Source organism: Amblyraja radiata, chromosome 3, assembly GCF_010909765.2.
Source record: "Amblyraja radiata isolate CabotCenter1 chromosome 3, sAmbRad1.1.pri, whole genome shotgun sequence".
NCBI lineage: Eukaryota > Metazoa > Chordata > Chondrichthyes > Rajiformes > Rajidae > Amblyraja > Amblyraja radiata.
The window spans coordinates 19,753,291-19,778,346 of NC_045958.1; the positions used below are offsets into that span (position 1 = coordinate 19,753,291).

Here is a 25,056-nt window from a genome sequence, read left to right on the forward strand (position 1 = left end):
ATGCACATTAATCTCTGTGCTGTCATCATCTGTTTGTGGGAACTGGGAGCTAGGATATTCATTCTGATTTAACAAACTGACTGACTGTCTCATTTGAAATCTGTTGGTAACCGATTTGCAGTATTTTGCGAAATGGTTTCTTTTGTTACAGAGCCTGCAGATTTTTCCGAATGCCGGACACCGGTCATGAATTGCAGTGTGAAGCTGTGCAATTAAAGCAATTAGTAATCCCTCATAGGCTGTTAACTGGCCCCTGAAACCGTCGAGTAGTAATTTGATTAGACGCGCTGGCTGCATTGACTTCACGAGCAGCAGGAGATGTTAGCGTTTTAATGTGGGCATTGGTTAACTCAGCTATGCGACAGCGGTTTTCAACAGCTTCTAAGGTCAGGCCCACTTCATGCAACAATTCATCGTGTAGTTTATCTTTCAATATGCCATGCATTAATCGATCTCTTATCAAACTAGATTCAATTTCTCTAAAATCACAACGACTAGCAACATGCTTCAGTGCACTGACATAGAGCTCGGCTGGTTCTTCTTGTTTTTGACACATTGAGAAAAATTTATGTCGTTCAATGCTCACATTAATTTATAACTCACATAGTTGTCGGAATTTACGTAGGAGGCACTCAGGACCACGGATGGACTCTGCTGGAATTTGTACGTTATTTTCATCCACACCAGCCGGTGCATAGCGAAATCTTCTGGCATGTCGTGCTGCTTCAGTGCCTGCTAAGTTAAGGAGAATCGAGGCACGAAGAGCGGGTGCTGCGTTCGGATAAGCAGCATCAATGTAGATTGAGAAATCTTCCTCGAACACACGCCATCGTTCTGCAAGATCAGCATCAAACACCAAGATATCTGGCATTCTCAGAGCAGCAGTCATAATCGTGGTTAAAAAAATAAACTAAGATAAAAACAATATAATTATCGGAGGGTGAGATCGTAAACTTTGACACCATGTTGGTTTTGAATCCGTGTAATAATAAAGATCTCACACCTTGGAAAGGTTATATACTGTTTATTTAGAATAAACAACTACAAGCTCTTACTTGAGAGTTAACTTCATACTGAAGAGTGCAGTAGATCGTGACGCTAATAAGCTAGTGGGCGTAACTACAAAAGCATGACTCATTACATGAGGCACTGATCTACATTGACCTACAAACCTGTGGGTCTTTGGAGTGTGGGAGGAAACTGGAGCATCCAGAAAAAACCCACGTGGTCATAGGGAGAACATACAAACTCTGTACACATAGCACCCGTAGTCAGGATCAAACCCTGGTCCCTGGCATTGTAAGGCAGCAACTCGACTGCTGTGCCACTACGCTGCCCTCTGATCAACAATTTCAGTATTGTTGGGTTACTGGTAATGGAGCCGATTATTGTTTTAGGTCTGAAAAATAATAACTAGAAATCATGTCTCTCTCCCCTAACCAACAAGTTTCACATATCTCTGGGCTGCAGGCATAAAGCCTACACTGTAGCACTTAATGGCAGGCATAAAGCTTACAGACAAGAACTGAAAAATGATATATTCCTAAACGTTGATGCATCTGCAGGCATTGTCTCAAAGCTCTTAACTCATCTATAGTTGCCAATTAAATATATTAACTCCAGGTACATGCATTAGTACTATGCGTGGAACATCCCAGCAAGGGCATTAAGCTTTGTTTGGCAATCTCTACTGTCAATAATAGCCATGAACCTTTGAATATAGACAACATCAAAACAGATCTGTACAATGTGGGCTTAAAGCCCAAATATCCTGTTAACTTTGTTCTGTTGTTTGTTCTTCCCATAATTACATGCATAAAGCCCACACTATATACAGAGTAGATATTTACTTAAAGCAGCCATAAACCCTCTTCCACGCCGGTCGTCAGTTGCTACTGCTTTGTATACATTCGAATTTTCCGGAAGTGGCGGCGCTGTGAAACGGCTGCGGCTCGCCTGCAGTCTGTCTGTTTTTACTTTTTTTGTGTTGTTTTTTTTTTGTCTTGTTCAGTTAAACTTTTGGTTAAAAAAAAAAGGTTCAAAGGTTATTTATTGGTCACATACACCTAGGTGTAGTGAAATGCTTCTTGCCAATGCAGCACATAAAGAAAGAATACAGACATAACATTAATAAGAGATTTAAACATAAAGAACATCCCCCCACAATGGCTCCCACCATGAGGGAAGGCACAAAGTCCAGTCCCCAACCCCAGTTCACCCATAGTCGAGCCAATTGAGGCCTCCACAGTTGCCTCTACGGAGGCCCGATGTTCCTGGCCGTTCTCGCCGGGTGATGGTGCTCCGGCGTCGGGAGAATCCTCACAGCGGCTTGGGACACCTGGAACGGCCGCTTCCGTACTAGGAGGCCGCGGCTTCCAAAGCCAACAAGGCCGCGCCGGTTGGAGCTCCACTACTGGCGATCTCGTCGCGAGATCCCAGGCTCCCGGTGTACAGTTCGGCGCCGCCGCCCGCAGCCGGCCGCTCCTCAGACCCGCAGCTCCGCGATGTTGTTCCCGGCGGTCTTCAGCTCACCGGAGCTCCAGCGCGGCGACCCGGGCAAGGCATCGCCCGCTCCACGATAGCGCTCCAGCGCTGTGCCGCTGCCGAAGCCGTGGTTCTGGGCGGTCCCCGTCAGGAAACACCGCTCCAGGCCCGCTGGTAGGCCGCGAGGACGGGTCGAAACTGCAGCCCGGAGAAAAGCTGCCTCTCCGACCAGGTAGGGACCCTGAAAGGTAGTTTCCCCCTTCCCCCCTCCCCCACCCCCCACATAAAAAGTCTAGAACTCCAGATACAAAAACACTTTAACTAACTAAAAATTAAAAAAAAGATGAAAAGACAGACAGCTGCTGGCTGGGCAGCCGCGCACAGGTCAGCGCTCCCTGGTTGTGTTATGTGTGGGGGGGGGGGGGCTGAAACAGGGCTTTCTGTCTCTCCCTTCGGGGGAATGCGACTTTCTTGTCGTATCCCCCTTCTCTTCCCCCGTCTGAGCTGAGGCCTAATGGCGGAGCTGGCGGCCTCCAACCTGCGACCGACCTCGAGGCTCCAGAGGTAGAGCCAGCCAGGACCAACGCGAGGCTGACCGTCTTCAAGCTGCGGCAGCGTTCGGGCAGCGGCACGACTCGGCGCTCCGGTGAGGGTGGACGGCGCGGGGCTGAGACACCCCTGTGTGGGCAGCCCGGCTCCCGGCTGGAAGGTGCTCCCGTGTGGCCGGCCCGGCTCCCGGCTGGAAGGCGCTCCCGTGTGGCCGGCCCGGCTCCCGGCTGGAAGGCGCTCCCGTGTGGGCGGCCCGGTGCGGAGCTGAGACGCTCCCGTGTGGGCGGCCCGGTGCGGAGCGGAGACGGTGCTCCGGTGGCTGAGGCGGTGTTCTGGCGGCGGCGACCTGAATCCGGGGCTCGGCCGCGGGCCAGTGGATGACATCGTCGGGAGCTCGCAGGTCACAGGCTGGTGCCTGTTTTCCGGAGCTCCCGTGGCAACAGCTGCGTCCGCTGGACTGGAGGGCGGCAGCTTCGACCACCCCGGGCTGCGGAGCTTGAACCGCGGGACTGACTTACCATCGCCCGGTGGGGTATCGCCTCAGCGCAGAGGGAGAAGAGGAGGGAAGAGACAGTAACCCTAAGACTTTTGCCTCCATCACAGTGAGGAGGTGCTTGGTGAACTCACTGTGGTGGATGTTAATTTGTGTTTATTGTGTGTTGTTTATTATTACATGTATGGCTGCAGGCAACGACATTTCGTTCAGACCGAAAGGTCTGAATGACAAATAAAGGATTCAATTCAATTCAATTCAATTAGCTGAAAAGGAAAATCAAGTCCAAAATTGCACTTAGCTTCTTAGTGAACCTTATTTGCTCAGAGTGTATCATGGTGTCCTGAACTGAAAGTTGTGGTCACATTTGCTATCAATTTGCAGACTGGTGGAAAATGTTGGAAATAAGCAGAGTTACTTGCAGATATAAATAATCCACTTTGAAAAGTACATTGGATTTAGTTATTTAAGAAGGAACTGCAGATGCTGGAAAAATCGAAGGTAGATAAAAATGCTGGAGAAACTCAGTGGGTGAGGCAGTATCTATGGAGCGAATAAATAGGTGACGTTTCGGGTCGAGACCCTTCTTCAGACTGATGTGGGGGTGGTGGGGCGGGAAGAAGAAAGGAAGAGGCGGAGACAGAGGGCTGTGGGAGAGCTGGGAAGGGGAGGGAAAAGAGGGAGAAAGCAAGAAATTGAAGAAGTCAATGTTCATATACACAAGCAAAATATGAGGTGCTGCTCCTCCAATTTACGGTGGGCCTCACTGGCCATGGATTTATTTATTGGTCTGTTTGTTTGCAAGAATCCTATACATATGATTCATTAAAAATATGCAAAATATACCTAATCTGTGTTTCATTTAAGGTGATCCTGCCAAATAATGATATTCCTGAATGTTAAAACACAATTTTTACTTTAATAGGTCAACTGGAAGTCATAATGGATCGCAGACTGATGCAAGATGACAATCGTGGCCTAGGTCAAGGTCTTAAGGATAATAAAGTCACAGCCAATTTATTCAGAGTTTTATTGGAAAAAAGAATTGGAGTAAATCTGGTAAGATTAGAAATGCAGCAGCAGTATTATTTTTCCTGAAGTATGGTTTTAAATGATGCACATCACACGAAAACATTGTGTTATTGAAACTTAGAAAGAAACTTAAATAGAGAGAGAATGTAATGAAACATGACTTTTTGTTTGTTTTTAATAATTTTTTATGCGTAAAGAATTAGAGTCAAAGTTCTTATTTATGACCTAATCAATGTTGGGGTTAGTGATGGTTGTGAGCCACCTGAGCCCAATGTTGCGAAGGTCATAATAAGTGGAAAACATTTTGATTGTCTTCCAGATACTGTAGCACACACAGAGGACCCCAGCCAGTCTTTAAATAGAAAATCTTTAAATAGAAAGTTGAGAAGCTGGAATCTGCAACAAATACAGAAATGTTGGAAGAACTTGGCCAGTGAGGCAGCATCTTAGAGTCATAGAGTGATACAGTGTGGAAACAAACCCTTCAGCCCAACTTGCCCACACCGGCTAACATTTCCCAGCTACACTAGGCCCATCTGCCTGCGCTCGGTCCATATCTGTCCTATCCATGTAGTTGTCTTTAACTGTTTCTCAAACGTTGGGATTGTCCCAGCCTCAACTACATCCTCTGGATGCTTGTTCCATACACCCACCACCCATTGTGTGAAAAATGTTACCCTTCAGATTCGTATTAAATCCTTTCCCCTTCACCTTTAACCTGTGTCTTCTGGTCCTAGTTTCCCCAACTCTGGGCAAGAGACTCTATCCGATCTATTCCTCAACTTTGGAAAGAGAAGCTAGTCAATGTTTTGGATCAGCAACCCTTCCTCAGACTTTAAATGATATTTCATATCAGAATTATATCTTCACACTAGATCTATAATTCTTTGCATCAACTATATGATCTTAGTAATTCAAGGTATCATGAATAGGCCTTTGTCTGTCATCAGAATAGCTAATAATGAGGTCAACTGAAAGCAGGTAGAGCTCAGTTCCACTCCCCTCTATCACAAGTTCACAACAGGAATTTTTGACGCGTAATTTTTAATTTCTGAATTATAGTACGCTTGTCACAAGATAACGGGTTCACATCCCACTCCAAAGACATGAGCAAATAATTCCACCTACTTAAACAAAGTATTAAGGGAGTGCTGCATTGGCAAGAGTTATATTTTATATTTTCAGTGTCACACTGTGATTCAGTTTCAAACAAATTTTGAGGCATCAAACGATAATCAATTTTTCTCCTTGCACACATCCACTCTTTCACCATGATAGTCAAGCCCCTGTCCCACTTTCGCGACCTTATTGACGACTTCTGCTGAGTATGCCCTTGACTCGTACTCGCAGCATGGTCGCCACGAGGTCGTAGGAGGTCTTCGTAACTCTTCCTCATGCTCGTGAGTGGTCTCCGCGTACTTGTGGCCTCAAGTAGGTTGCTCCGTTTTTTCCAGCCTGATAAAAAATGTCCACAAGTTAAAAAAAAGGTTGGCATGGAATAAATTGATACTTTTTACTCGTAGGTAGGTTGTGATGGTGGTCTTAGGTAGTCGTAGGTCGGTAACTGGACCGAGAAAAAAAATGCAAACATGATACCATTTTATCATGTGATCATTTTCCACTCTTAGATAGTCGTAGTTGGTCTTAGGTGTGGAAGACTGAGGTTGAGGGGGGTCGTAGTAGGTCGTAGACATAGTCGTAGGAGGTCTTTTACTTCGGCGAGTCAACATGACCTTGACATTTTTTTCAACTCGTCTAGGGTCTTCTAAACTCGTGGATTAGGTCGTCCAAGTGGGACAGGCCCTTCAGACGTGTTTCAGTGTTATTTGCACTGGTTTGGTCTCCCGCAAATTTGTGCCTGGCTATCCACTGCCTGCAATCCCACTTTAACCATTTCCAGTCATGGCACTTCCAGCTTGCAGATCCGTATACCAATTAGTTGCTTGGTTCCTCCCACCACGATCAGGCAACTGGACTGGTAATACCACTTAACCTCTACACAGCCTCGACATGATCATTATCTAGAATACAATTTGTTGTAACAGCCCCTCACCCTGATTCTCTATTCTAGCCTCCCACACCATCACCCATGTCACCTTTATCAACTCCATCTGCACCATTCCCTAATTCTGACTCAATGGCAATAATTTCTCATTCTTTCTGTCCAACAACCCAACCCTCAACACTATTACAAATCCAGACTCCAATCCACTGTCAAGGGATTGGCAATGGCACTTCCATCACCCTGATATCTCAAGCTCATCCTGGCTCAGGATCCAGTCCTGTTTTACTCCATTTCGATCATTCACTCTGCGCAAACCTGCAAAGGCAAGACCCTGGATTGTGCAAGGCCTGTTCAGTAGTCCACAATGGTTTGTGCCTTGTATGCAACTGAATTTCTCGATGGCAATCCATTGAACACTATTGTTATTATTATTCTGTCATGAGCCCTAGCCCGATTTTCTTCCAACTAATATCAATTATCAGTTGTGAATCGGATACTGTGAGATAGTAAGGCAATTAAAATCTATCTTCAACTCGGGCAAGCTTGCCTTGAAGATAAACTTACAGGGAGTAACATTCCTATGAGTCTCTTGCACTTTTTCATTAAGTGTCACAAGCTGTGGATTTAGGAGGTAATATGGAAGAAGCCTTGGTGAGTTGCTGCAGTGGATTTTGGAGAGTCTATGTGTTGCAGCTATTGTGTCCCAATAGTGCAGGAAGTGAATGGAGTCCCAATCAAGTGGGTATCTTTGTCCTGGATGGTGTAGGAGACGTAAATGTGGAGAGGTTCATAATGCTCCTGACTAATGCCTGTAAAATGTGGAAAACCCGAAGGCAGCCTGAAAGTTAGCCATTTCTTCAGAATATCCAGTCTCCGGACCACTCTTTTAGTCCAAGTGTTTATATTGCAGATTGTGTGAGGTCCCTGAATCTCAGGTAGCATCACCCATGTTTTAAGGTGCAACAGACAAAGGGAGGAATAGGAAGAACGAAAGAGAAATTCTTCAATGGGTTAGAAGTCAGTGGAGGTGTATTGACAAAAGAAACAATTGTACAGGCCAACGAGATAAATGGAAAACTGAAGGAGATTAAATTGGGAGAAACACAATCCTCGTCTGATATTATTACAGAAACATATTGTGTATTGTGGAAATCTGCAATAAAATCTAGAAATCTCCATTATGTAATCATTGTACATTGAAGATGAAGACCAGCTGGAAGATAGAAACTGAAGCACAGTCTGCAAATTGAACAGATGGAATGTTGAAAAGAGTGGAGAGAGAAAGATGTGTACCATTAAGCTGAAACAATCAATATTTATAGAACATGATCCATCAGTTGTTGAGGCAGCAGAACAGAAGGACAAGAGAAACCCTACCATCGGCAGAGGGAGGAGGAGAGATGAGAACAGAAGTGTGGGAATTGGAACTGATGATCAAAGGCTTTCTTACTGTATGGTAAAGCCCTCACTTGAGAAATAAAAACACCTGAAAAGCACTAGAATGGAAAGCAGCAGCGTCAGAACAGGTATAACCGTCAGAGAAACTGGAAAATGTAATATTTCAGCAAAAAGGACAAGAGGCCCAATGTCGAAGGTGGCTGTGGGAGACAGCAGCCTACTATTGGATATCCTTGGATATAGACAATAGGTGCAGGAGTAGGCCATTCGCCCCTTCAAACCAGCACCACCATTCAATGTGATCATGGCTGATCATCCACAATCAGTACCCCGTTCCTGCCTTCTCCCCATATCCCCTGACTCCGCTATCTTCAAGAGCCCTATCCAGCTCTCTCTTGAAAGTATCCAGAGAACCGTCCTCCACCACCCTCTGAGGCAGAGAATTCCACACTCACAACTCGCTGTGTGAAAAAGTGTTTCCTCATCTCTGTTCTAAATGGCTTACCCCTTATTCTTAAACTGTGGCCCCTGGTTCTGGACTCCCTCAACATCAGGAACATGTTTCCTGCCTCTAGTGTGTCCAAACCCTTAATAATCTTATATGTTTCAATAAGATCCCCTCTTATCCTTCTAAATTCCAGAGTACACAAGCCGAGCCGCTCCATTCTCTCAGCATATCCTGCCATCCCGGGAATTAACCTTGTGAAACTACGCTGCACTCCCTCAATAGCAAGAATGTCCTTCCTTAAATTTAGAGACCAAAACTGCACACAATACTCCAGGTGTGGTCTCACTAGGGCCCTATACAACTGCAGAAGGACCTCTTTGCTCCTGTACTCAACTCCTCTTGTTATGAAGGCCAACATGCCATTCGTTTTCTTCGCTGCCTGCTGTACCTGCATGCTTACTTTCATTGACTGATGAACAAGGACCCCCAGATCCCCTTGTACTTCCCCTTTTCCCAACTTGACACCATTTAGATAATAATCTTCTTTCTTGTTTTTGCTACCAAAGTGGATAACCTCACATTTATCCACATTAAACTGCATATATGCATATATGGATGAAAATTAACAAAGGGGAAGGGAGAGTTGGAGTTGGATTCTGTAAAGTTGAGATGTGAGTGGAGATTTTCAGAAAAATTTATGGCATTTTCTAGTTTTGAATGCAAATCCAAAATGACACCAATATAAAAATTTATGGAAGGTGGAATCTCATATAGATAGGGTGGTAAAGAAAGCTTTTGGTATGCTAGCCTTTATAAATCAGAGCATTGAGTATAGAAGCTGGGATGTAATGTTAAAATTGTACAAGGCATTGGTGAGACCAAATCTGGAGTATGGTGTACAATTTTGGTCGCCCAATTATAGGAAGGATGTCAACAAAATAGAGAGAGTACAGAGGAGATTTACTAGAATGTTGCCTGGGTTTCAACAACTAAGTTACAGAGAAAGGTTGAATAAGTTAGGTCTTTATTCTCTGGAGCGCAGAAGGTTAAGGGGGGACTTGATAGAGGTCTTTAAAATGATGAGAGGGATAGACAGAGTTGATGTGGATCAGCTTTTCCCGTTGAGAATAGGGAAGATTCAAACAAGAGGACACGACTTCAGAATTAAGGGACAGAAGTTTAGGGGTAACATGAGGGGGAACTTCTTTACTCAGAGAGTGGTAGCGGTGTGGAATGAGCTTCCAGTGGAAGTGGTGGAGCAGGTTCGTTGGTATCATTTAAAAATAAATTGGATAGGCATATGGATGAGAAGGGAATGGAGGGTTATGGTATGAGTGCAGGCAGGTGGGACTAAGGGAAAAAAGTTGTTCGGCACGGACTTGTAGGGCCGAGATGGCCTGTTTCCGTGCTGTAATTGTTATATGGTTATATGGTTATAAGCAAAATATTTGAAGTTGTGATCCTGACTAGGTTTGAACTGAAGAACATTCCACAAATCCTAGCAAACAATGAACCTGGCTTCCAAAGCAACATTTCTTTTCTGGAGAAAGTGAATGGAGTCAAAGGAGAGTCTGTTTAATGTGAAAACATTTCCCAGGATATTGATAGTAAAGCTGCTGCAACAGTAATTGTTATATTCTGCATATTTGAGATAACGCTTGCCAAGTACTTCTGTGGTGAGTATAGTATTGCTCCCTGTTAGTTCTTTTTCCCTGTTAGCCAAGACTGGAATGACTTGGAATCCAAACTGAGCCTGTGGGCCAGTTAATCGAGAGCAGGTGCTGCTTGTCACATACACCTTTCAATGCATCACTGATAATTGACCGATTGTAATTGACCGATTGGATAGTAGTTATCTGGATTTAATTTGTTCTGAATTTTGTGAATGAATGTACCTGAGTTTTTTATTTTCAGGTGGATGGTAAGAGTTTAAAGTGCAAGGAAACAGGCTGTCTGGCCATTGTGTGTATGCCAGCCATCAAGAATATAATTACCGTATACTAACCTAATTTTCCAGATCTTAGACTGTAGCACTCTATGCCATGGCATTTTCAGTGCATGTCTAATTGCTTCCTAAATGTGAGAATACCTGTCTCCGCCACCACTGGAATAACTTGTCTAGGGTGGGGTCTGGTTCTGATGCAGAATTCTTCTCCACAACTGGGATTTTGATGGGGAACATAGAAAAGTCAGTCACTCACAGATTCTACTCCAAAAGCTTCTCCAAAACCCACCATCTCAAAAAGGACAATAGCACAGACACAGGAGAGCACTGCCACCTGCAGTATCCCTTGACATTTTACACCATCCTGACTTAAAACTACATTGACTGTCAGTATTGGTTCTAACCCCTGACATGCATAACAACATTGGGCGAGTAATTTCACCAGAAGGAGTGCTGCGGTTAAAGGCAATTCACCACGATCTTCTTCTTGGCAATTGGAAATAAGTAATAAATGTTGATTTATGGAGGGTGTACATTCCATAAATTAATGCAAAATAAAATGGGAAGGATCTTCTGCCTGACATTACAGACAATACCTGGGCTTGCCTGGAATAAATGCCTGTCTCATCAGTGACATAACGTTATTAAAAGTGAATCCATATATTTTTTAAATCCCTTTGTTATAACTAGTAGCCTCAGCCCTTTCTGTATTTTATTGAGAATGAATTGAATTGCCTAAGGACTGGCTGACAGAGACCATGGAAGAACCACCCATTCGTCACATTTGGTTCAAAATGGTTTAAAACACCTCTGCTCCCTTTGTACTTGCAAGATGGTCTCTACCGTTATTAAGAATGGGCGTATTCATGGTGTCTCTATCTCATTTTTGCCGTCCGGTGGCCTAGAATTCTGCGTGGTTGTGTAGTTTTCAGCTTGTTGATCTGTTCTGAATTTATTCCATTCGATAAGTTGCTAACACTGCATGATGTGTAAAGGGCATGTAGTGAAAGCAAGTAATTTACTCTTCAAGAACTGTAGAAATGTTGCTCTGATTAATACTGTCAAGGACAAGCTGCAATAGATAAATTGTGAAAGCAAGCAATTTACTCTTCAAGAACTGTAGAACTGTTGCTCTGATTAATTTACTCTTCAAGAACTGTAGAACTGTTGCTCTGATTAATACTGTCAAGGGCAAGCTGCAACAAATAAATGATTGAACACAGGGATCAAATAGACTTTTCTCCCAAGTTGTTTTTTCATCTTCTGACCCTTTGGAGCCTGTGTTCTTCAGTCTTAGACCAGGTGGATCAGTAGTGGTGCGACGATCATAGATACAGAATGGATTCACATCATAATCCCATCCAAGCTCATCTCCAAACTCTAGAATTTTGAAATCAGCTCCCCCTTCGTGACTTTCTGACCCACAGACCTCACTTGGTGAGAAGTGGTGACAACACCTCTTCCGCAATAACTCGCAACACTGGTGCCCTGCAAGGATTCGTTCTCAGCCGCCTATTATATTCCCTTTACACTCATGACTGTATGGCCAAATTCGACTTTAACTCAAGCTACAAGTTTGTAGATGACACCACTATGGTGGCCGATTCACAAACAATGACAAGACTGAGTACAGGAGAACTTAGTGACGCAGTGTTTCTCCCTCAGTGCACACAAGATGAACGAGCTAGTTACTGACTTCAGGAAGCATAGTTATACAGCGTGGAAACAGGCCCAACTTGCCCATGCTGATCAACATGCCCCATCCACACTAGTCTTCCCTGTCTGCACTTGACCCATATCCCTCTACAGCTATTCTATCCATGCACCTGTCCAAATGTATCTTAAATGTTGAGATAGTACCAACCTCCTTCAGCAGCTCGTTCCATATACCCACCACCCTTTGTGTTAAAAAATGTATCCCTCGGGTACCTATTAAATCTTTCCCCCCCCCCCCCCTTCACCTTAAATCTATATCCTCTGGTTCTCAATTCCCCTATTCTGAGCAAAAGACTGTGTATTTACCCAATCTATTCCTGGTGGAGTACATGGGATGGGAATGGAATGAATTCAGAACAGATCAACTAGCTGAAAACTATGCATGGTGGAGTACATGCCCCAATCAGCATCAATGGTGTGGAAATGGGTGAAAGCTTCCTTGGCTCTGCCCAAAACCAGAAGAAATTCCAGAATGTTGTGAACAGCCCAGTCTATCACATAGACTGTGGCGGCTCCCAAGGGTCGTGCCACCTTAGTGTCGAACCCCTCGGCACAGGAGTGGTTCAGTCCGGAGGCGGCCCTTAGCCGGAGGCTTTAAAGGCTGGGGTTTGGGTGCCATCTTTCTCTCGTTTGGTCTTCCCTACAACCGGGAGGATCAGAATAAAAAGTGTCTCTCTCTAAACACGACTCCGTGCTTTATTCCAAGACACACGCTACATTGGTGACCCCGACGCTCCATTGGCGTCATGATGGAGAACAGAGAAAGCCCTACCTCCTCACAGGCCGGCCTGGCCCTGTCTCTGGACGTGGTCTCCGTTAAACTGCCCAAGTTCTGGACCACCCAGCCGCTCATCTGGTTCCAGCAGGCGGAGGCCCAGTTCAACCTGCGGGGCATCACGGTCGATGCCACCCGTTTCTACTACCTGGTGGGAGCCCTCGACCAGGATGCGGCTGAAGAGGTCACGGACTTCCTCGCAGACCCCCCGGACAATAATAAATACCTCGGCCTGAAAGAGCTCCTGCTCCAGATTTACGGACTGAGTAGGATGGAGCGGGCAGGTAGGCTCCTGCATATGGAGGGCCTAGGCGACCGAAGGCCATCTTCCCTCCTAAAGGAGATGGTGGCTCTACTAGACGGGCACACGCCGTGCCTGATGTTTGAGTATACATACCTGCATCTGCTGCCGGCCTACATTCGTCTGCAGCTCACCGACGTCTCGTTTGCCGACCTTCGGGCCCTCGGCAGGCGCGCCGACGCCCTGTGGATGGCGCGCCCTGATGACGTCAGCGCGCTGGGCGTCAGCAGAGACGGGGTCGCGCTGAGGTCGACGCGCCCTGATGACGTCAACGCGCTCGCCGTCAGCAGGTACGCCGATGATGTCACCCCAGCAGCTCCCGAATTCCCCCGGTGGGGCGGGGGAGATGTGGAAGGAGTGACAGCTCCAGCCCGACGGCCCGTACGATCGCCCCCAGCGGCAGTGAGGGGTACTGCACCTGCAGCCCAGCGCCAGCAAGCTGCAGGCACCACCAGCAGGAGCAGGCAAGCTCCAAGTGACTCCAACAGGAGACGTTGGTGCTACTACCATCAACGCTGGGGTGCTGCAGCACAACAATGCCGCCAGCCATGCACATTCCCGGGAAACGCCTGGGCCGGCTGCCAATAGTCCCCGCGGCGGCCGGCCAAATTCATCGCCTTTTTGCCTGGGATCGGCGCTCCGGGACCCGCTTCCTCGTGGATACAGGAGCGGAGCTCAGCGTCCTGCCCCCTTCGCTGGCCGACATTCATTCCGGTAAGCGGGGGCCCGTCCTCACCGCGGCGAACGGCAGCCCCATCCGCACATATGGACTGCGAATGGTTCCCATCGTGCTCGGCTCCTGCCATTTCTCATGGAGCTTCACCATTGCCGACGTCTCCCAACCATTGCTCGGGGCCGATTTCCTCCGGGCGCATTCCCTCATGGTGGACGTCGGACGTCAGCGTTTGATCAACGCCACTACGATGGAGCCGATCACGTTGCGTGTGGATCAACCGGTGGGACGGCCACTGGCGTCCGTGGACTCCCGATTTGCACGTATCTTGGCTGCGTTCCCGGACATTCTCACTCCGCAGTTTCAATCAGCAACCCCCAGCCACGGAGTGTTGCATTATATCCCGACTACCGGCCCACCACTCCATGCACGAGCACGGCGACTGCCACCAGATAAACTGCGTCTGGCACGGCAGGAATTCCGCACGATGGAGGCCTTGGGGATCGTCCGCCCTTCAAGCAGCCCTTGGGCGTCCCCACTCCACATGGTCCCCAAGTCAAGCGGGGGCTGGCGGCCATGTGGGGATTACCGACGGTTGAACGCGGCAACAACAGCGGATCGATACCCCGTACCCCACATCCAGGACTTCACGGCCCATTTGGCTGGGGCCACGATTTTTTCCAAAGTGGATTTGGTACGGGGTTATAATCAGATCCCAGTTCACCCGGATGACGTGCCGAAGACGGCGATCATCACGCCATTCGGGCTTTTCGAGTTTACTCGGATGCCGTTCGGCCTCAAAAACGCAGCACAGGCCTTTCAGCGCCTCATGGACGGGGTTTGTCGCGGCCTCGATTTCGTGTTCGTGTACCTGGACGACATCCTGGTGGCCAGCCGCTCGCAACAGGAACACTGTGCTCACCTTCGACAGCTCTGTCAGCGGCTCAGCGAGCATGGTTTGGCCATCAACCTGGACAAGTGCCGTTTTGGGTTGAATGAAATTGACTTCCTCGGCCACCGCGTGACTGCGCAAGGCGCGTTTCCCCTGCCTGACAGGGTCGACGCCATCCGCCGGTTTCCCCGCCCACGCACGGTGCATGGCCTGCAGGAATTTGTCGGCATGGTGGCGTTTTATCATCGTTTCGTGCCATCCGCGGCCCACATCATGCGGCCCCTGTATCAACTTCTGGCGGGTGGGCAGCACAAGAGCGTTGAGTGGACCCACGAGGCGGAGGCAGCTTTTGACGGCGCGAAGGAGGCCCTTGCTCGGGCCGTACTGCTGGTACACCCGCGGGGAGATGCCCAGACTGCTCTCACGGTGGACGCCTCGGAGTCGGCGGTTGGTGCTGTGCTGGAGCAGCTGACGGGCGGAGGTTGGCGGCCCCTGGCCTTCTTCAGTCGGCACCTCAACCGTGCGCAGACCAAGTACAGCGCGTTCGATCGTGAGCTCCTGGCTCTGTACCTGGCTGTGCGCCATTTTCGTTACTTCCTGGAGGGCCGCCCGTTCACCGCCTACACCGACCATAAGCCGCTCACTTTCGCCCTGCAGAAAGTTTCCGATCCCTGGTCCGCACGTCAGCAGCGGCAATTGGCCTATATATCGGAGTACACTACATCTATCTGCTACATCAAGGGGAAAGACAACCGGGTGGCCGACGCATTGTCCCGGCCCGCTATCAACGCCGTGTTCGAGGTGGCGCCCGGAATGGACTATTCTGCTCTGGCGGCGGCACAGCTCACGGACGATGAGGTGCCCGCCTACCGGACTGCCATCTCCGGCCTCCGCCTTGAGGATGTCCCTCTCGGTCCTGGGGGAGAAACAATCCTGTGCGATGTGTCGTCCGGTCAGCCGCGCCCCATCGTCCCTGCCACCTGGCGCCGGAGGGTGTTCGAGGTGATCCACGGACTGGCTCACCCATCAATCCGGGCGACAACGGCACTAGTGGCTGCTCGTTTCATGTGGCACGGTCTGCGCAAGCAGGTTGGCCATTGGGCTCGCACCTGCATTCCGTGCCAGACGGCAAAAATCCAGCACCATGTCCGTGCGCCGCTCCAGGAGTTTGGTCTACCTCACCGGCGGTTTGACCATCTCCACATAGACATTGTAGGGCCTCTCCCGCCGTCCCGGGGCATCACCCACCTGCTTACAATGGTGGACCGCTTCACGCGGTGGCCGGAGGCCATTCCGTTGACCGATACCTCAACGGCTACGTGTGCTCGTGCGTTGTCCGCGCACTGGATTGCTCGCTTCGGGGTGCCGGCGCACATCTCCTCAGACCGGGGGCCACAGTTCACCTCTGAGCTGTGGTCAGCCATGGCTCACTTGCTGGGGGTGCGGCTACACCACACCACGGCTTACCACCCGCAAGCTAACGGTCTGGTGGAGAGATTCCACCGGCAGCTGAAGGCAGCACTGAAGGCACGACTCTCCGGCCCGGACTGGATGGACGAGTTGCCGTGGGTCATGCTGGGCATCCGGACTGCTCCCAAAGAGGACTTGGGCTCATCATCGGCGGAGCTCGTTTACGGGTCGCCACTCACGGTGCCCGGGGAGTTCGTGCCGTCGGCGCCGGGGCAGCAGGGAACGCCCTCATCCACCCTACAGCGCCTTCGCGAGCAAGTTGGCAGGCTCGCACCCGTCCCGACGTCCCGCCATGGGACATTTCGCCCACACGTGCCATCAGCCCTCAGGGACTGCCCGTACGTCTTCCTGCGCCGTGATGCCCACCGGACTCCACTCCAGAGGCCGTACGAGGGTCCGTTCCGAGTGCTGGAACACGGGCAGTCGACTTTTGTCCTGGACATGGGGGGCCGGCCGGAGGCAGTGTCGATCGACCGGTTGAAGCCGGCACACCTGGACATTGACCAGCCGGTGCTGGTTGCCCAACCTCGGCCCCGAGGGCGCCCCCCTTCACGGCTCCCTCCGCCTGTCACTCCACCTGTCCTCCCGCCGGTCCCTCGTCCTGTCCCTCCACCTATGCCTCCGCAAGCCCCACGAGCGGCTAACTTCCGCACACGGGCCGGCCGGGTCGTTCGCCCGCCGGTGCGTTTCATGCCTCTGGTTCTGGGGGGGGGGTCCTGTGGCGGCTCCCAAGGGTCGTGCCACCTTAGTGTCGAACCCCTCGGCACAGGAGTGGTTCAGTCCGGAGGCGGCCCTTAGCCGGAGGCTTTAAAGGCTGGGGTTTGGGTGCCATCTTTCTCTCGTTTGGTCTTCCCTACAACCGGGAGGATCAGAATAAAAAGTGTCTCTCTCTAAACACGACTCCGTGCTTTATTCCAAGACACACGCTACAAGACCACACTTCCCACCATTGACTCCATCCATACTTTACGCTGCCTCGGAAAAGCAGCTAATATAATTCAAACTTATCCCACCCTGAATATGCCTTTTTCTCCCTACTCCCGTCCGGCTGAAGGTTACAGAGGTTTGAAAGTGTGCACCACTAGACTGGGGAACAGTTCTTTCACCTCCATTTTTGGCTTTTGAATTGTCCTTCCACAAGCTAGAGTAACAGCTTCTACCCCATTGCGTCCATTGGAATGTATCTAAGGAACTGATGCGTCACAATGCTGAGAGCTATATTTTACACTCAATATCTCCCCCTTTTGTTCATGACTTTAAACTGTATCTATATGTGGTATATCTGATCTGTTTGGACAGCACACAAAAATACGCTTTAAAATAGAGCTTTTCATTGTACCTTGGTACATGTGATAAGTTGAATCCTCTGCAAAATAGAGTAATTAGCAAGTGATTAGCATTCTAGATCTTTGCACAATCTCTCTGGATATTCTATTAATCTCCCCTTAAATAACTCTCCTTAAAATCACAGGCAATTATTCCTTTCTTATTTTTAATTGCATTGGTTTTTCTTTTACTACTTGTTGATACTGAGATACATTTTTTGATTTGTGCATTTCTATTTTTTACCAGGATGAAGTGAAGGCAATGAGTTATCCATCTTTGTTGAGCCACAAAACATCATCTTATCTGAATCAGCCAGTCATTCCAATGGTTGTGAACCTAAATGTTGATGAAATTCCTCCACTCTTGAATGTATTCAGTCCTCTTTCATCATCTATGCCATGTGATATGCAAATACTTAACCTTAGAACAATAGAGGGAAAGGTAAGGCCTATACTTTACATGTAATTCCAAAAATTGATGAATTTTGAGTTTCTGTGGTAAGTTTTGCTCAAGTCCATTCGGTCTGGCTGTTGGGGTGCAAATTTGGTTGTTTCTGGTGTTCAGAAGGAAGATGTTCAGACCTAAAAGTAGGGAATATTGTTAGTAAGTCTTGCTTCATTCTAACTCAGACTTGTGATTTAAAGAAGTAGAGCTATTGTACCAGATCAAAAACAAATTGCTCAGCAGTCTAGGCAGAATCTGTGGAGGGAAAGGGATAGATGATGTTTTGCGATCGGGCTCTTCTACTGAGTCAAGGCACTTCATCTTTTCATCTAAGCAGTAATATTGAGCATAGATAACTAACCTGAGGCATCTCCATAATTACTTAGCTAACCCATTTGGTACTGTCCTTTATTTTCTGTCTATTAATCATCCTTCTAGCCATACTAAATCACCTTTAATGTGACATAGAATCATTGACATTTGTGAATCTAGACCAACTCCATCCACCGGCTCCAGTTTATCTCTCCAGTTTGGTGCATCCTTGAAAAACTTAAGAAATGTGTTGATTATTTTTTTTCCAGTCATGTATCAAGGTTGATTCTGCCTATTTGTGTTAAACTTATCAAAATGCCCTGTTATTACCTTCTTAGCAATGGATTCCAGCATTTTCTCAAAAGCCTGCCGTTTCCTGATGTAGAAAAATAAATCCTGCTTTCTTTATTTGCTGTTTTTACTGGATATAAAATACTCTCTATTGATTGTATCTTATAAAAAGTGGATAAATTGGACCTTTGAAAAATTGGCTTGTCATTACAGGATGAATGGAATCCATCAGATGAAGTAGCCCTGATCATCCACAGAAAGGGGTTTGATTGTAGATTTTTAAACAAAAACACTGGACTTTTTTGTTCTACTACACAAGGCAAGGTAGGTAATTCTGTTTTGAACATCTGGCTTTTTACTCTTTGGGCAGGAAGTATAGTTATGCTGGTTAGATTTTTAGATTTAGAAAGGTTATGTCCTTTATTGCATTTAACATGCATATACAAATGTGTTTTTAAATTATTCCTCCAATGATTGAAGAGTCATATGTAAATATCAAAAATTATTTTGTTTTTGTTATTTTATTATTAATTCCTGTTTCTGTGTTAAAAAATTACGATAATATTAACTTCTATTTCTATTCAAACAATGAAATGAAAATATTTTTTGCAGATCCCTGTGCAGAAACTCTTTAGAGAATTAAAAATTCAACATTTTACCCCGTCAACTTTGACTATGATGTACGTAATACAAGATCCAAATAATAGTACCGAAATAGAAGTGAATCCAATGGAGATAAGAACATTCAAAATTCAATTAAGATGATGCTGTCAATAGCTCTGATTGCGGAACGAGCTGTATTGAAGAACATGCTGCGCACATTGTTGAAATGCAATAACACTAAGCACATTAAAGATTATGTAAATTATGTCAATTCTACTGATCCAACAAAGGCCAATGATAAAATAAATTTAATTTAATTATGTGGAAATATGAAATTATAAAAGGTGAAAAATCATGCAACATAAGAAAGGAACTGGGACCAAAAAAACTGCTTCTTACAGTAGTTTAATTGTCTGTTTCATGCATAACTCAATAAAATATTGTCAGCATTTCAATGAGTTAAAGAACCCCAGAAAGCATTTGCAGGTAGTATAAAATGTACTCCATTAAGCTTGACATTATTAAGTACAGTTTAGTTATTGCATTTAGCATCTGGTCTGTAACATTAAGATACAGGTGCAACCTAAACTTTAATGATATCTCTACACAAGATATTATTTTCTTGTGAAAATGTACTCTTTATGAGTGAAATAAATGTTGAAATGTTACGATTTATGAAGCAAGAAATAAGGCAAAGATAACATTTTAAATGAAACAAACATTTTAGATTAAACACTGGACTACATTTTGAGGTGCAGAATGATTGAACTCTGCAGATTACTGTCTCATTACTTGACTAAATGGGATCAGTGCAATGTTTCAACAGTCAGTTCTGATGACATTAAGCGTCTATACCAACAGTTAATAAAATATGTAAAATATATGTTTTCTGCTATTAATATATCAGAACAGCTGTTTTTCTATTTAAAAGTTGCCTCTGTGCCTTACACAGCTGACCACACTTTGCTGTACTTTTCACCTTGTCTCTGTTTTATAATCCAATCTTAAAAACTTTGATATCTTAATGTTAGAATTTCATGAATAGATCAACTATAAGGACATTTGATTCACTAAAAATGCAAATGTTATGCTTTTACTTATTTGAATATATATCCTTTCCTTTATCATTTAATATCTTAATACTACTGTAAACTGTCCTCTCAAGTCTCCAAGAAAGAAAATAATTAGTTTCAGAATATATGGTCTCACAGTCAGTCTTGTAATTCCAGGGATCAGTTTTGTGGTTCCTCACTTAATCATGTTTTGATCTTCAGTATACTTATGTAACCAAACTAAGATTTAAAAGCTCATCTCACTTAATAGGGGAAACAAAACTTTAAAATAATAATTAATTAATCTTTGTGTCAATAAATGCATGATGAATTTTTACATTTTTTTATATTCCATTATTCAATGACATTTTGAATGTAGTCATCTAACAAAATAGGATATTTAAAAAATGCTATTGATTAATATCATATTCTCAGTATAGTGAAGGATGTATAAGAACATTGAACACGGAATTTAACTTAAAAGATCTGCTAAGTTTTAATTGTGTGGTTTTGTTGGAGGCATTCCATTTTGATATATTGTCAAATTACATTGCCATTAATGTGCATTCAAATTATTTATCTAATAATCACATAAACCTATCACGTATTATTTGCACCGTGCAAACCAACATGATCCTTTCTGCTCCAAATGGTGGTGTAATATATTTACATTTGTATGTTGCTGTGACTACTTTTTGCCAACACCTGCTAATGTCAGTATGGTATCAGTAAAATGTGTTTTATACTAATACTAAACAAAAAATCTTGTTTGTGTAAATCAGTGTTTTTATTGAAGTGCCATATTAAGAAGAAAAAAACAATGCATTTATTAGGGCTTGATACTAATTTCCAGTACACTGACTTGTATCAAAATTCTGGATATTGCCAGAATTCGCAAATCAGTGATTGATGGCAATCCATCCACTAGTTGCATCGTAATTTTTCCATAACCCCCTTCCCAAAGCAAGTCTGTACCCACATATATACAGGTTATGCATGAGGCAGCCATGACTTGTATTTGGCCAAAATTGTACTTTAATGTGATATATATTTAAAAATGTATTAAATAAATGCATCTCTTCATTTAATATTTTATTATTGTTCAATTATGAATAGCAATTTTCAAATAAAATACCATGTTTAGAGCACATCATTATATTTTAAATGTATGCTGTTGAAGCAGTCAGTGCAAATTTACATAATTTCCTGCAATTAATAAAATTAATTATTTTTATACCATCCAGCAAAAGCTCTAAACTACCAGTGTAAATCAAAAATGCCTAGAATACCATAGAAATATAATTCTAGCATTCATTTTATTTGTTAAATGTAATTATATTTTTGAATACTTATAAATGACATTATTTTAATTCTGGGGAAACGATTCATTATATACAATTCTGGAAAGCATTTTATTTGATCTGTGCATAACTGAACAACTGTCGTAGGCGGAATGGGTCTACATTAATAAATCTGTATCATTTTTCTTAACTTGTTTTGCTGAATAAAAGAGTCAATGATTGATTACTATATTTTGTTTTTTTAAATATATAATATTTTACAGGGATTTGCTACTATGTATATCTGAAAAATATTACCTTTCAAATTACAGTTTTCTAAAAGGTGTATGATGAATTTATATCAATAAGAATGCTTTGTTTTGATGAGTTGTGCCTTCAAATAGGCACAAGTGACATTTATTTTTCAAATTGTCAAAAAGATTTTACTGGGTGATTGTGGAATTGGAAATTTTGCTGCTTTACATTATGTGTCTTAAGAGTCTGTCAGTTTATAATTTACATTTTAATATCTTTCAATTTACAACAAAATGTTTTGATAATTTTTAAATGTTTATTTCATTATTTTCCCATTTTTTCAGCAGAAACATATTGCAAGAAAATAAACTGAATAAACTGAATTTATCTGTGGATCTTTTCATATAAGGAATAGTTTTCGTTTTTAATTTTAGAGATAGCCAAGAGTGTTTTATTGTCATGTCCCAGACAGAACAATGAAATTCTTACTTGCTGCAGCACAACAGAGTATGTAATCATAATAAATAATATAACAAAAACTCAGAAAAGAAAGAACAAACATGGAAATAAGCTCTTCGGCCCACAGAGTCCACACCAACCATTGGTCGTTCACACTAGTTCTGTCATCCCATTTTCTCATGCATCCCGACATGTTAGCGGCATTTTCAGAGTGCAATTAACGTACAAACATTAGTGTTGTATTTACATAACATTTTATTTGACAAAGCACTCCTGACATCCTTCCATTCTTTTGAAGTTGGTTGAAATGTGATGATTAACATGCTGACTGAAAATGTTGGGACTAACCATATTATTGCTTGTAAATCTAAAAACTACAGAGACTGGAAATCTGAAATGAAGCAGAAAATGCTGGGGATGCTCAGCAATGTACACAGCATTAGTGGAATTAGTTGATCCTTGTCCACAGATCCATATCAGCACTTTGAGCTCCTTTCCCTTCATCGACTAAAATGCTTGTGCTTTCAACTGTTGCAGGGATGTTGTAAGACTCTTCATAACCTTCATTTTTTTTGGTGCCCCCTCATCTTGCCACTAATATTACTCTCACAAGATTCTTGTAGCAAATAATATGGTGCTCAGAACTGAACACAATACTCTAAATGCGGCCTCACCAACATCTTGTACAACTGCAACATGACCTCACAACTTCTTTACTCAATATTCTGACTGATGAAGGTCAATGTGCCAAACGCTTTTTTGACCACCCTATCTACCTGCGACTGCACCGTCAATGAACGATGCACCTGCACTCCTACATCCCTCTGCTCTACAACACTCCAGAGGCCTACCATTCACTGTGTGGGTCCATCCCATGTTAGACTTCCCAAAATGCACTACCTGGGACGACAGATGGCACAATGGGCTAAGTGTTCGGCTGGCAACCGGAAGGTAGCCGGTTCGAATCCCGCTTGGAGTGCATACTGTCGTTGTGTCCTTGGGCAAGACACTTCACCCACCTTTGCCTGTGTGTGAATGTGTGTGAGTGATTGGTGGTGGTCGGAGGGGCCGTAGGCGCAGATTGGCAGCCACGCTTCCGTCAGTCTGCCCCAGGGCAGCTGTGGCTACAGAAGTAGCTTACCACCACCGAGTGTGACTGAGTGAATGAATAATGCGATGTAAAGCGCCTTGAGTATTAGAAAGGCGCTATATAAATCCCATCCATTATTATTATTATTACCTCATATTTCTCTGTATTAAATTCCATCAATCATTCCTCAGCCCACCTGGCCAATCGATCAAGATCCTCCTGTAATTTTTCACAACCATCTTCACTATCTGCAAAACCACCCACTTTTGCATCATCTGCAAACTTGCTAATCTTGCCATGTATGTTCTCATCCAAATCATTGATATAGGTCTCTACTTATTTCTCTACTTAAGCATATTATAGTTCTGAAATTTTGGTTACCATTGAGTCCTGGAAGAGTATGATGACGGGACTTCCACGTGATTTTTTTAGCTTTTTTGAACATCTTTAGTGACTTAGAAAGCAATCTTGGGGAAAAAGTGATAGAAATGTTTATGATATTAACATTTTGCCTCTGTAAGGTTTTGAAATATGGCAGGATTTTGCAACACTGTTGAATTTCCTCTTTCGGTGACAACTTGCTGCGAAGGGCCAGCAATCCTGTGCTAAGCTACCTTAGAAAAGATAACTTTGCCTTTAAATGTCAAAAGAACTGAGAGGCCAGAAATTGGAAATGTGAAGCTAGAATATTGTTCCTGCCCTTGGAATAAATGAGTTGGCTCTTTGCGAAAGCTGAACTGAGCATGTGTTTGACCTCTTGGCTAATGCAGAATCTGAACAGCTGTGGACCAGGCAACAAGGCTGAAGGGTAAACACAACAAAATGATTTGAGCATTGGAAAGCCTGCCAGAAACCAAACCTCAGTCTGACAGAACATGAAGGAACTTGGCACAGGGATCTGTGGTGAGCTTGTAACCCATCCTTTCTGAACTAAACCAGATGGTGAACACCATTAGCAGTAGCATGTCTTTAAGCAATCACATTGTGAAGTCTGCCAGATTTTTCAGTTTAGAATGATCGGCCAAATCTATCAATACACATCTGCACCCGTAATAATGCAACAAACAAATATCTCAATCACAAGCAGTTTTCATGAAAATCTGTAGTTTAGACTGAGGTTGTGCAAGATAAACATGGAGGCAAACGTGCTTAGACTGTCATCGCTGTGAATATGAGTTTCCAATGGGTTACAGATTTTGAAATTAGTGTGGCAATGTTCTCCAACATCAATAATTTGGATATATCTCACTATAGGCATCACTAGTAAGTTTGGAGATGACTTGAAGACTGGTGGTGGTGTTGATAATGAGGAGGGTACCTCCTCACAGCAATGATGCACTTTGGGAGAGCAAATAAGGAAAGGACATATAGAGTGAATGGTAGGGACTTTGGTGGATTATGAAACAGAGGAACCTTGGTGTATGGATCCCTGAAGGTGCTAAAGAAGGCATATGGGTTAACTGTCTTCATTAGCTGGGGAATGGTAAATGAAAACATGGAGGCTTACAACTTGACTTTATAAAATATTGCTTAGTCTATAGTTGGCGTACTGTACACAGTCTGACCACCCCAGTTTCGGAAAGACTTAATTGTACTGGAAAGGGTGTAAAGATGTCTGACCAGAATGTTGCATGAGATGGATCATTTTAGTTATTGGTTATGTGAGACTGGTTTGGTTGGGTTTATTTTCTTTGGAACAGGGGCTGAAGAAAGGACTGATTGAAGTACACACAATGGTAAAGAATGCAGAGAGGATAAATAAT

The 25,056-nt window shown here is 44.6% G+C and overlaps 1 protein-coding gene across 1 annotated transcript in view; it reads left to right on the forward strand.

Annotated features, from left to right (window-relative positions):
- man2a1 (mannosidase alpha class 2A member 1) overlaps window positions 1–22,127 on the forward strand; it is a 107,419-nt gene extending 85,292 nt beyond the window's left edge. Inside the window, exons 19-22 of the mRNA XM_033017411.1 lie at window positions 4,452–4,585; window positions 17,754–17,948; window positions 18,768–18,878; window positions 19,167–22,127. Coding sequence (XP_032873302.1) covers window positions 4,452–4,585; window positions 17,754–17,948; window positions 18,768–18,878; window positions 19,167–19,319 — 593 coding nt within the window. The 3' untranslated portion in view covers window positions 19,320–22,127. The remainder of the gene's footprint in view (window positions 1–4,451; window positions 4,586–17,753; window positions 17,949–18,767; window positions 18,879–19,166) is intronic.
- The last annotated feature ends 2,929 nt before the right edge of the window (window positions 22,128–25,056 follow it).